General features: G+C 40.8%; 2 protein-coding genes across 5 annotated transcripts in view; one reads left to right on the plus strand and one right to left on the minus strand.

Annotated features, from left to right (window-relative positions):
* The first annotated feature begins 1,808 nt into the window (after window positions 1-1,808).
* CDKL4 (cyclin dependent kinase like 4) overlaps window positions 1,809-12,071 on the plus strand; it is a 51,203-nt gene continuing 40,940 nt past the window's right edge. The window contains exon 1 of one of the 4 annotated variants that reach the window (XM_045447064.1): window positions 1,809-2,572. The gene's annotated coding sequence lies outside the window, so the exon portion shown is untranslated. Of the gene's footprint in view, window positions 2,573-2,594; window positions 2,796-3,202; window positions 3,328-12,071 lie in introns of those variants that run through there. The other 3 variants (XM_045447062.1, XM_045447061.1, XM_045447063.1) reach the window with 3 other exon arrangements.
* On the minus strand, window positions 2,405-4,443 carry LOC123581424 (basic salivary proline-rich protein 1-like). Its single transcript, XM_045447487.1, has 3 exons — window positions 4,364-4,443; window positions 3,063-3,134; window positions 2,405-2,954 (listed from the first exon to the last, which is right to left on the minus strand). Exons 1-3 carry the CDS (start codon window positions 4,441-4,443, stop codon window positions 2,405-2,407), a joined length of 702 nt encoding a protein of 233 aa, XP_045303443.1.

The following is a 12,071-nucleotide window of genomic DNA, read 5'->3' on the forward strand; positions in this document are numbered from 1 at the left end:
CATCAGTTTGTTGAAAAACAGACTCGTGGAATTGATTTTCAAGAAATCAAGAGCTGTTCTTGGCATTTATTGACAAGGCTGTCGATCCTTTTTCTGGGCCAGTTTTTTCTAGTTTCTGAGTCCTATATGTTACATAAAGGGTCACATCTCAAAAAAGATTTAACCATCATATTTAATTGTCAAACAATTCTTCCCAGAAATGCAACTGGTTTGTAGGTCACTCATGGGCTTTTTAAAAATGTGGACCCCTGGAATCACTCCCTGGGGATGAGGCCCAGTGACATATTATTTTTATAAAGTTGTACAGATTATTCTGATGTGCAGCCCCTGTGTGGGAAACACTGGTTGACTTGAATTTAAATCAGTTTTCTGAGGGTGGTCCAAGGATCACATGCCTCAGAATAATCTGATGACCCTTAAAAATGCAACTTTGTAGCTCTACCTGGTAAGTTTTGACTAAGGATCTTTATTCACTCAAAAGGAAAAGAGCCACTCACCTAAATGTTGGAAACTATTTCATCTTCATTAAACAATCTATCTTGTGAGCTAGTTTCTTAGACATTAGTGTTGAGATGAGATTGGTTGTTTCTGGGCCCATTGCCATCATTCAGCTTGCAAGTGCGCCACTGATTTCAGAAAAGATTAGGAAATAAAGAACAAATAGCAATTTGCACCATTGTTAGAAAGAGATGAAAATGTGTGCTATACAAAATACTAGGTAAGCACTAAGAGTCTGACTTGAGGGAATATGGTAAGTGCCCAGGGCTGTGTGCCAGGTGGTTATCCTACATGCTTTATATAGATTCTCCCACTAGAGCACCACAACAGCCCAGTGAGTAGGTATTGTTAATGCTCTTTCACAAATGAAGAAACAGGCACATATAGCTTAAATAACTTGCCTAAGAATAAAGCTGGTAAGTGATAGAGCTAGGATTTAAACCCAAGCCACTTGGTTCAAAGTGCATACTCTTTTAAGTACCATACTAAAGTATGTAGTCCACAGAATACAAGCAATATATATATCCACTGCCCTCTAAAATATAAGCATTTTCCCCCCAGGAAATTAGGTTTATTTTCACCAGGAGTTGGATTCCAAATTCTGATTCTCACTGTGTCTTGCAACAAGAGAAATTAACTTCCTGTCTTAATTTTTGCTTTGTCAGAAAGCATTTTCTTTATTCAAAGTGTTTTGTATTAGAATAAGAGGATTTGCATAAAATTACAACTAAAGCTTATTAAGTCTATTCAAAACCATTGCAAAGACGTGGTGTGTGTGTGTGTGTGTGTGAGAGAGAGAGAGAGAGGGAGACTCCATTATTTAACCAACTTCTATTGATAACTTTCAGTGTATCCAGACACTTCACTGGCACTGGAGAAAAGATGGAAAAGGCGGCATTTCCAGTATTCAAGGAGCCCATTTGGTTGAAAAGCAATAAAGAAGGTACAAAAGGCTGCACCGAATTCTGCTTTGGGAGAAGGAAAGCCTTTATGCAGAAAGTTCTATATAATCCAGGTTATTGATGGATGAAGTTTATGAAGTGCAGGAGAAAAGGGTAGCAAGCTGTAGGCTAGATCTTGAATGCAGGTGCAAGGAACAGTGGTGATACATGCAGCTGAGTGTAAGGTGCCTGGAGCACAGCAACAGGGCATGAAGCTAGAAAACAGGTTGGGCCTGACTGTAGAGGGCTTCCCCACGAGAAAGGAGCTCTAGTAGTCTATAGTTTCAGGAACTTCATAGATCGAACACATGACCATGGAAACATGATGAAGGCAGAAATGGGTAGATGTGAGTTTAGGTAGATTTGAGGGTATGCTTGGTCTTGAAGGAGAAAGGAGATAAACATTTCTGGCTTTGTTTTCTAAGCAAATGAAGGCAATGGAAAACTGAAGATGAGAAAAAGGGAGTAGAGCGACCTGAAGGAAGAAGGGGAAGTATGGCCACCCCAATCCGGCATGATGGGGAGCATTGTATTGATGCTAAACAAAGTATGTATGTGCTCATTAACATAGCATTTTTAAGTTCCTGTTTGGAAACAAGAAGAGTAAGCTTTGGCAAAAATGATACTGTCCAGCGTTCATCACATTATTTGCCTGACTTGCTTCCTCACTGGCTGGCAAATTGGTCTCTCTCTGAATCAGCTCCACATACTACTACCCTGCTCGCTGAATTATGAAAACGGCAGCAACGTGTACCATAGCTAATAGCTGCCTGTCACGGAAAAGCCTCCAGAAGTTTGCTGAAAAGCTATTTGGACAATAAAAGCAGGACTGAAAAGTACTAATAACAGAGGATCTGACAAACTGAAGTTCTCTGCCCGGGCAAGGAAACAGCCTCATTTCAACGTTTATATGCGCTTAATTTTAGTGCTCTTGAGGACTCGGAGAGGAACAGGACTTAGTACAATCAAGTGTTACTGGATAAGTAGCTTAAATATTTCCTGAGCGCCTTCTTCGGGGCCCCTTCGGGGTTCCAGAGAAGAAGCTTCTCCTGTGTCTGCACTACGACGTTGCGGCCCTGCCAGACGTTGCCCACCGACACAAGGCGGCGGGGCCACGGCTTCCCCGGCAGCAGGTGCGGCGGCGGGGGCGGGGGCGGGGGGGACCGCTCCGGAAGTCGCCCTGCCCGCGCGCCCTGAGCGTCCGGTTGCCCGGGAGACGCCGCGGCCGTCCGCTCCGCCGTCGCTGTGCGGGTGGCTGCCTGCGCACAGCGACCCCCGCCGGGTTGGGGCCGCTCGGGGCTGCGCGAGATTACGTCGCCGCCGTCCGGGTCCGCGCCGTAAGTGGAGGCGCTAGCGGTGGGTCGGGGGCCTGCGGGCTGGCGCGAGGGGCTGATGGCGAGAGAAGTGGGGTCTGCTCGCACGCTCCCAGAGAAGGGAGAGTTCCCGAGGGCAGGGGAGCGGGCTGCCTTTCCTTCTGGTAGCCTCCGGAGGGACGGGGAGGGTGGGGGCGAGGGGCTAGAGGTGACAGGGTGCTCCCGCCAGCCTCACGCCTAACCCGCTGCGGCTCCCTAGGAGCTAGAGGGAGATGCGGTCCTGGAGTGGCGAGCGGCGGCGGGGGCTCACCCGCGCTTTGGGAGACCCTTGTGTGGCCGAGAGGCTGGACTGCCATTGAAAGGTCGAGACCTCTTCAGAGGCCTGGAAATAAAGAGGACTATGCCACGCTTCCAGATATGCGTACAGATGAAATGTGGTGGTTGTTTGTTTTTTTTTTTTTTTTTTTTTTTAAACAAAATTAGTTTCTTGGGTTATATAAATTATATGGTCTTCTGGTTTCCTGGGGAGTGCTTTCAATTCATCTGTGCCATCACCAAGACAAGCTTATTAACAGGTGTGTGTACTTTCGAGGTTCTGTAATTCAGGGTTATGTTCATAAGATAGATGCAGATGGGTCTTGTAGCCCACTTTCCAGGTCAGTTTTATAAAGACGAATACTGCAAGTTTGGTTGCACTGGAAACACTACTAACAACACAGCACATGGTGAGTTGAAGTCTGCAGAATCCAGCTGGTCTGGCCTGGTCTTGAAAAGGTCTCCTTTCCCCCTGATTCCTAACGCCACCATTTACACCAGTTTCTTATAAACTTTAGGAAGTGTGTCAGTATTTTTTCACCCCATTACTCTCCTGTTTCTTAATTTTGTTTTTCTTCCCCCTGCGCATTCCATAGGCTTGCTTGAGCCCTCAGGACGTGCTTTGTGATACAACCATGGAAAACAATCTGCCTCCCAGTGTTTTCTGTTTCTGTGTGTATCATTTCCTTAAGACTAAGGAAATTAAAAAGAAAACTTTCAAAGAATTTCATGATCCACTCAAGTATCGTATCCATCTTTCTGTATTTACCAGTGGGCCTAAGTGTATATCTGTTTTTACCTTTGTACACAGAACTTCATGAATTTAACAGATATTTGGTAAATTGTGAAGTCAGGAGACCCCATAGCCAAGGTGTGTGTGTGTGTGTGTGTGTATATATATATATATATATATATATAGAAGGTCACTAAGGACAGTGAAAAATATTTTCAACCAATTTCATCTATTCCCTGGCAATAGCTATATCTTGATTTCCTGCCCAGATACTATATTAACAACCAAAACGTGATTATTTCCTTTGCTTAAAAGAGAGTGATTTCACATAATTAGCAGAAAGGTTAGAGAATAAAATTACGGAAGGACTTCAATAGGTTGAGCACCTGCCATGTGCCAGCCGATGGGCTAAGGATGCAAGTCGGATGTAATGAATAATGCGTAAAAAAGGAGTGGGGAAGTCATGAACACAGTATGTGTGCAGAGAAAGATTGGGGTTGGGGAAGGCTAAGAGAAAGGACATTTGAATTGAATTGCAAAAGATGAGGATTTCAGGGTCAGACCTTCCCAGCAGTGGCATAAGCAGAGACAGATCTGAAAATGTCTGGGGAAGAATCTGAGGAGCATCGTGGGAAAGGTCCATTGGGACCAGAGTGTAAAGGACTGTAAATATCATACTGTAATCTGAAGTTTATTCTGTGGCATTAGAGGCCATAGGACATTGCTGAGGAAAGGCAACATCTGAGGATATTGATGTTTGAGAAAGATGTCTTTGGTGTAATGGAAGTTGATATGCAGGAGAAAAGTGAGTTAAGACACTTCAGTCCCACCATATATAGGTTTTTTAAATAGCTGCATTTTGATATAATAATTTCAAACTTGAAAGAATAGTACAATGAACTCCCATACATCTATGTGATTCATTAATTATGCTCCATTTGTCTTATTTCCTTCCTGTCTCTCCATGTATAAATACATGTATATTAATTTTTCTGTCTGTACCTTTTGAGAGTAAGCTACAGACATCATGCCCCTTTACCCTTACGTATAGTTCAGGTATATTTCCCAAGAACTAGGCCATTTTCTTACATAACCACAGTACGGATTACATAAATCAGGAAATTCAGTACCTATTCCACAGTCAATATTTAATTTTTTGTTTTTACATTTATTTATTTATTTTTTAATTTTTTTTTAACGTTTATTTATTTTTGAGACAGAGAGAGACAGAGCATGAACGGGGGAGGGTCAGACAGAGGGAGACACAGAATCCAAAACAGGCTCCAGGCTCCGAGCTGTCAGCACAGAGCCCGACGCGGGGCTCGAACTCACGGACTGCGAGATCATGACCTGAGCCGAAGTCGGCCGCTCAACCAACTGAGCCACCCAGGCGCCCCTTACATTTATTTATTTTTGAGAGACAGAGAGAGACAGAGCACAGCGGAGGAGGGGCAAAGAGAGAAGGAGACACAGAATCTGAAGCAGGCTCCAGGCTCTGAGCTGTCAGCACAGAGCCCAACGCAGGGCTCGAACTCACAGACTGTGAGATCACGACCTGAGCCGAAGTCAGACACCTAACCAACTGTGCCACTCAGGTGGCACCACAGCCGATATTTAGATTTCATCAATTAGCCCAAGTATAATTCTTTATAGCTATCCCATTCAAAAATTCAATTTAGCATCACACATTGCATTGCATTTCCTTTTCAATCTTTTTAGTCTCCTTCATTCTGGAACAGTTCTTTGACCTTTGTCTTTTATGACCTTAACATTTTTTTAAGAACACGGGCCAGTTATTTGTAGGATGCCAAAGTAAATTTGTCTACTGTTTCCTCGTGATCCGATTCAGGCTTTGCATTTTGAGCAGCGGTACCACTGAGGAGATGCTGGGTCCTTCTCAGGGGTACATTTGCCTTTTCTAGAAATTTCATGTAAATGGAATCATATAATATGTGTGTGGGTGGGGAGTTGTCTGGCTTCTTTCACATAGCATATGTTTTCAGTTTTATTTTTTTATGCACATCACACTATAGTATGAATCAATACTTTCCTTTTAATGCTGAACAAGTATATCATTGCATGGATTTTCATTCATTAGTTGATGGGCATTTAGATTGTTTTTAACGGGAGCTCTTATGAATAATGATACTATAAACACTTGCATACATGTCTTTGTATAGACCTATTTTTATTTTTCCTGGATAGATACCAAAGAGTGGAAGTGCTGTTTCTGTTTAACTTTTATTTTAAATTTGTGTTTAACTTTTAAGATATTACCAAACTGTTTTCCAATGGGACTGCGCCATTTAGCCTTCCTACCCTTAATGTGTGAGAGTTCCAGTTTCTATGCATCCTTATCAATCCTGGATATTGTCACTCTTTGTCTTTTACTCCTTCTGGTGGGTACATAGTGGTATCTTATTGTGGTTTTAATTTACGTTTCCTAATGACTAATAGCATCCTTTCATGTGCTTATTAGACATTCATATATCTTCTCTGGTGAAATATCTATTCAAATCTTTTGTTCATTTCTGGGGTGACTGGCTGGCTCAGTTGGTAGAGCATACAACTCTTGATCTTGGGATCATGAGTTCAAGCCTCATGTTGGGGGTAGAGTTGACTTAAAATCTTTTGTCCATTTTTAAGTTGGGTTATCTGGCTGCCTGATGAGTTGTAAGAATGCTTTATGTATTGTGGATACAGATCCTTTTCTTTTTTTTTTAATATTTATTTTTGAGAGAGAGAGAGACAGAGTGTGAGCAGGCAAGGGGTAGAGACAGAGGGAGACACAGAATCTGAGCTCCAAGCTGTCAGCACAGAGCCCAACTCAGGACTCTAACTCACAAACTGTGAGATCATGACCTGAGCTGAAGTCGGACACTTGACCGACTGAGCAAACCCAGGCGCCCCATGGATACAAATCCTTTATCTAATGTTTTCTTCAGACTCTGTCTTGTTTTTTCACTTTCTTACTGGGTCAGTTTTTTTGAAGAGCAAGAGATTTTAATTTTGATGAATTCCATTTTATCAATTTTTTTCTTTTATGTATCATGCTTCTGGTGTCGGATCTTAGAAATCTTTGCCTAACTTAAGGTCACAAAGATTTTTCTCTTAATTTTTGCTAGAAGTTGTACAGTTGTAGCTCTTACATTTTGATCTGTGATGCATTTTGAGTTAGTTCTGGTATATTGTGTGAGGTACTTAAGTTTTTTTGTTTTTGTTTTTATTTTATTACATATGTACACCAACTGTCCTAGCATCATTTGTTGAAATGATTGAAATGATTGAAAACAATCTTTTTTCATTGAATTGCCATCGCATCTTTGTGAAAAGCAATTGACTATAAATAAAGGGGTCATTTCGTGACTGTCCATTCTGTTTCACTGATACATATGTCTGTCTTTATGCCAGTACCATATTCTTTTCATTTACTCTAATTTTATGGTAAAATTTGAAGTCAGGTATTGTAAGTCTTCCAGTTTCTTTTTACTCCAGTTGCTTTGGCTGTTCTGGGTACTGTGAGTTTCCGTACCAATCTTAGGTTCATCTTGTCAATTTCTATCCCCCAAAAAGAGTCTGTTGGGAATCCATTTTTGTTGTTTTTGTTGTCTTGTTCTCCCCCACCGCCCTTGAGTATCAGAAACACTTTCCTTTTGCTTAGCATCCCTCATAACGTTTTAATTGGAAACCGGGCATTTCAGATAATACATCAATGCTGGATTACAGTTTTCTCCACTGAGGATTTTTTTGTGGGTTGGTTTTTGTGTTTGCAACCTGCCTGTATTCTAGAATCTACCTCCTTCCAAACGTGTGACTGTTGATGTCTGTGTTCAGTTTTTTAATTATTTTAGCCTGGCTTTCTAGGACTCACCACTGTCTGCATGGTTTGGTGGTCACCAATAATTTGAGCAGCAGTGGTACTTAAACACCTCTAGGCATAATCCTTCATCCTCTTCCAGTGGACCAGTGCGTGGGTTGGGCAGCGCATTCAGAGTTCAGTCAGCCCTCAAATCTGCCTCAGGACCCTACTGGGTCTTCCCTCTGTATGCCTCAGAGTTTCCCAGTTAGCCAGAGATATGTGGAAAGCCAAACTACCCCTTCTGGGGCTCTTCCATGATCTTCCCATAAATTTTTGGCTAGTCTGCAGCTCACTCCACCTGGAAGTACATCCTTAGGCTTACAAAGCTGTGGGGCTTTCCCCCGTTGGTTTCCTACTGAATTTTACTGACAGTCCTGTCACGGGTTTTCAGCCTGTCACGGGTGTGAGCCATATCAAGCACATTTTCCCTTGGACTAAGGCTTCTGGTTCATGGCCAGTTCACCGTAGTTGTGGCGGTGCCCCTGCTGAGCTGGGGGGATGAGGGTAGAGGAGGAATGGCAGCAGGTCCAGGCAGAAGCCACAGACCCCCATTGTTCTTAAGTGGAATTCTAACTGATCATGAATAAGTACTTCTCAATTTGTTTTTTTACCTTTGGTTGATTTCCAGAGCCCCCAAATTGTTATGGGTTGGTTCGGGCTTTCATTTTACTTTTTTGACAATTTTCCCTGGCCTTGTGTTTTCGGGAGAGAATTTACCAACCTCTTTACCCCACAGTAGTCAAAGTCTGACCCCTGGTGCTTTTTTGTGGGATTTTTAAAAAATAAACTTTTTATTTCTTATGCAGAAACCACTTTATTTTTTTTTAATTTTAATGTTTATTTTATTTTTGAGAGAGAGAGAGAGAGAGAGAGAGAGAGAGAGAGAGAGAGAGAGAGAAAGCATGAGCAGGGAGGGGCAGAGAGAGAGGGAGACACAGAATCTGAAGCAGGCTCCAGGCTCTGAGCTGTCAGCAGAGCCCGATGCGGGGCTTGAACCCACAGACTGGGAGATCATGACAGACCCTTAACCAACAGACACTTAACTGACTGAGCCACCCAGGTGCCCCAGAAGCCACTTTAAATTCTCAATCTTTAATCAGGTAAATTTTCGTAAATGGTATTTTTCTAGAAATTACCCATTTCATCTAAGTTTTTAAATACATTTTTATAGATGCCTGCATGGGGCACCTGAGTGGCTCAGTTGGTTGAGTGTCTGACTTCAGTTCAGGTCATGATCTCACGGTTCGTGAGTTCCAGCCTCGCGTGGGGCTCTGTGCTGACAGCTCGGAGCCAGGAGCCTGCTTTGGATTCTGTGTCTTCCTCTCTCTCTGCCCTAACCACCCTCCCTTTCTCTCTCCAAAATAAACGCTTAAAAATAAATAAATACATAAATAAATAAAAATATAGATGCCTGCAAAGTAGACTCATGATTTTTGAAAAAAAATTGTTCTGTTTTATTACCTCTTGTTATTTCTTATTTTGTATATTCATTCTTTCTCCCTTTTTTCTTGAATAAGGTAGTTATAGGTTTGTTTAATTTTTTTAAGGAACTAGGATTTGGGTTTATTAATTAGATCTATTATTTCTGTATTCTCTATTAATTTCTGCTTCAATGTTATTGTTTCTCGTGCTTTATTTTGGTTTATTTTGTAGTTCTTTTTTAGATTATTACATTTATTTATTATTTTTACTCTTTTATCTTTTCTTCTATATAGTTTTGATGCCTGGATTTTTTCTCTCAATTTCTATATGTCAGGGTGTCTCAATCATGGCATTATGAACTTTTCAGATAGACCATTCTTCTTGTGGGGCTCTGTCCTGGGATAAATATTTAGCAGCATTCCTGGCCTCTACATACTCATAACAATCAAAAATGTCTCCAGACATTGAAAAATTCCTCTGAGGAACGAAATGACCCCCAGTTGAGAGCCCCTGCTTTAAATGGATCTCATTGATTTTGATATGCAGTGTTTTCATTATTTTTTTTTTTAGTTCCATCATTTCAGTTTGCATTTCCCCCTCTACCCAATAGGTATTTAAATGAAGGCTTTTTTGGGGCGCCTGGGTGGCGCAGTCGGTTAAGCGTCCGACTTCAGCCAGGTCACGATCTCATGGTCCGTGAGTTCGAGCCCCGCGTCAGGCTCTGGGCTGGTGGCTCAGAGCCTGGAGCCTGTTTCCGATTCTGTGTCTCCCTCTCTCTCTGCCCCTCCCCCGTTCATGCTCTGTCTCTCTCTGTCCCAAAAATAAATAAACGTTGAAAAAAAAAAATAAAAAATAAAAAAAAATAAATAAATAAATGAAGGCTTTTTTAGTTTGTAGGTAGAAGGTCTTTTTTTTTATTATATATATATATTTTTTAATTGTATTAATTTCTAGTTTGATTGTGATCAGAATGTTTTTATAATATTTCTAGTTTTTTAAACCTTCTGATGTGTGCTTGAGAAGAAGGTAGATTTTAGATTATCAGAGTATATAATTCAATATATCTGTCTCCTAAAGATCTACCTTATTGGTTACATTGTTTAGGTATTCTGCATAGTTACGTGTTTTTTTGTTTTTGTTTTGTTTTTTGTTTTTTGTTTTCCATTGGCCTTTCCTTTTCCTCAAACTGGTGTGTTTAAGTGTCATGATTAATGCGTTTCTATACATGTCTCCTTACATGTCCTAAATAAAGTTTCTGCTTTATAACAGTAATTGCTATGTTATTTGAGGGCTGTTATATCTTCATTGTGAATTGTGGCTTTTAGCATTAAAAATTGCCCCCCTTCTGTTGTATTTAATGCTTCCTGTAGCTTTAATTCTATTTTGTCATAAATCTCCTTTCTTAATATTTCCATTTGTTCTGAATACCTCTGTTTGTCTTTTTATTTTTAACCTTTCTGAATCACTTTGTCTTAGATGTGTCTCTTGCATATAGCTTATAGTTGAATCTAGCTTTGTGAGCCAAATTGAAATCTTTTTCATTTAATCAATGATTTAAGCCCACACATATTTATTGATATAACTGATATTAGTCTTTACCCTGTCATATTGTTTTATATTATAATTTTTACATGTATAATGTTAACCCTGTGTTCTTTCTCTATGTATTGTGTTTGATTTTTATTTCTTAGACTTCTTTGGGTATTTTTTTAGTGCTCTCAGTCCATTTTCTTTTTTTTTTTTTTTTTTTTTTTTTTTTTTTTTTCAATGTTTATTTATTTTTGGACAGAGAGAGACAGAGCATGAACGGGGGAGGGGCAGAGAGAGAGGGAGACACAGAATCGGAAACAGGCTCCAGGCTCTGAGCCATCAGCCCAGAGCCCGACGCGGGGCTCGAACTCCCGGACCGCGAGATCGTGACCTGGCTGAAGTCGGACGCTTAACCGACTGCGCCACCCAGGCGCCCCTCTCAGTCCATTTTCTTATTTAACTTTTTATTCTCTGGTTTGTCTGGTTTTTTTTTTTCAAGTTTATTTATTTATTTTGAGAGAGAGAGAGAACACACACGTGTAGGAGGGGCAGAGAGAGAGAGAATTCCAAGCAGGCCCCACACTGTCAGCATGGAGCCCGATGCAGGGCTCAAACGCACAAACCGTGAGATCATGACCTGAGCCAAAATCAAGAGTTGGAGCTTAATCAACTGAGCCACCCAGGTGCCCCTGGTTTGCCTCTTTTTAATGGTGTATTTTACTCCCATCTATTTAGTTATCAATTTATTCTGCTTTCTTTGTTCCCTTTCCATTTTTTAAACAGATCTTTAATTGCATTGCATTGTCAGCACTTCTAACTTTTATATATTATTCTTCCACCCTTGTCCCCATCTTTGCTCTAGTCATCAATTAAATATATTAAATGCTCACTATAAATCTCTTCTTGAAGTTTTCCCAATCAGCTCTTGGCTGGGTGAAAGTTTCCTCTTGTAGATTCTTTCAGAGGGTTCATGAATACAATACTCCTGGAGGTCTTGCATATTTTAAACTGTTTATGTATGATTTTGCTACTTGAAGGACAGCTTGGTTGAGTGTAAAATCCTTGGCCTTCACACTTTCTTCTCTTGAATCTCTTGAAAAGGCTACTGTTGCACTGTGTCCTCTAGACAAGGCTGATGTCACTCTCTTTCTCTTCTGGCTGCAGGATATGAGAGTATTTGTTTTGATAGTTTTATTCAAATATGTCCGAGTTGATTGTTTTGATTTAGTTTTGCCAACTACCTGACGGGCCTTTTCAGTATGTACGCTTTGACTTTATTTTGCTGCCAGAAAAATTTCACGGATTATACTTTCAACTATTCGTTCTGTTCCACCATTTTGTTTTCTTCTTCGGAGACTCTAATTACGTGTGGTGGGTCTTCTTTGCCTGTCTTCCATTTCAACCACTTTCTCTCTAAACTCTCTTACTTTTTCTTTTCTCATTTTTAATCTCTTAATTGT

The sequence above is a fragment of the Leopardus geoffroyi genome, chromosome A3, assembly GCF_018350155.1.
Source record: "Leopardus geoffroyi isolate Oge1 chromosome A3, O.geoffroyi_Oge1_pat1.0, whole genome shotgun sequence".
In the NCBI taxonomy this organism is placed as follows: domain Eukaryota; kingdom Metazoa; phylum Chordata; class Mammalia; order Carnivora; family Felidae; genus Leopardus; species Leopardus geoffroyi.

Bases quoted from the DNA above. Each gene is read 5' to 3' on its own strand.
- LOC123581424 (XM_045447487.1), bottom strand. From the start codon at position 4,443: ATGGACCTTTCCCACGATGCTCCTCAGATTCTTCCCCAGACATTTTCA. The intron at 3,135-4,363 runs GTCTGACCCTGA...CTTTATTTCCAG, and splicing joins CTTATGCCACTGCTGGGAAG to GCCTCTGAAGAGGTCTCGAC. The intron at 2,955-3,062 runs GTGAGCCCCCGC...TGTCACCTCTAG, and splicing joins AAGGGTCTCCCAAAGCGCGG to CCCCTCGCCCCCACCCTCCC.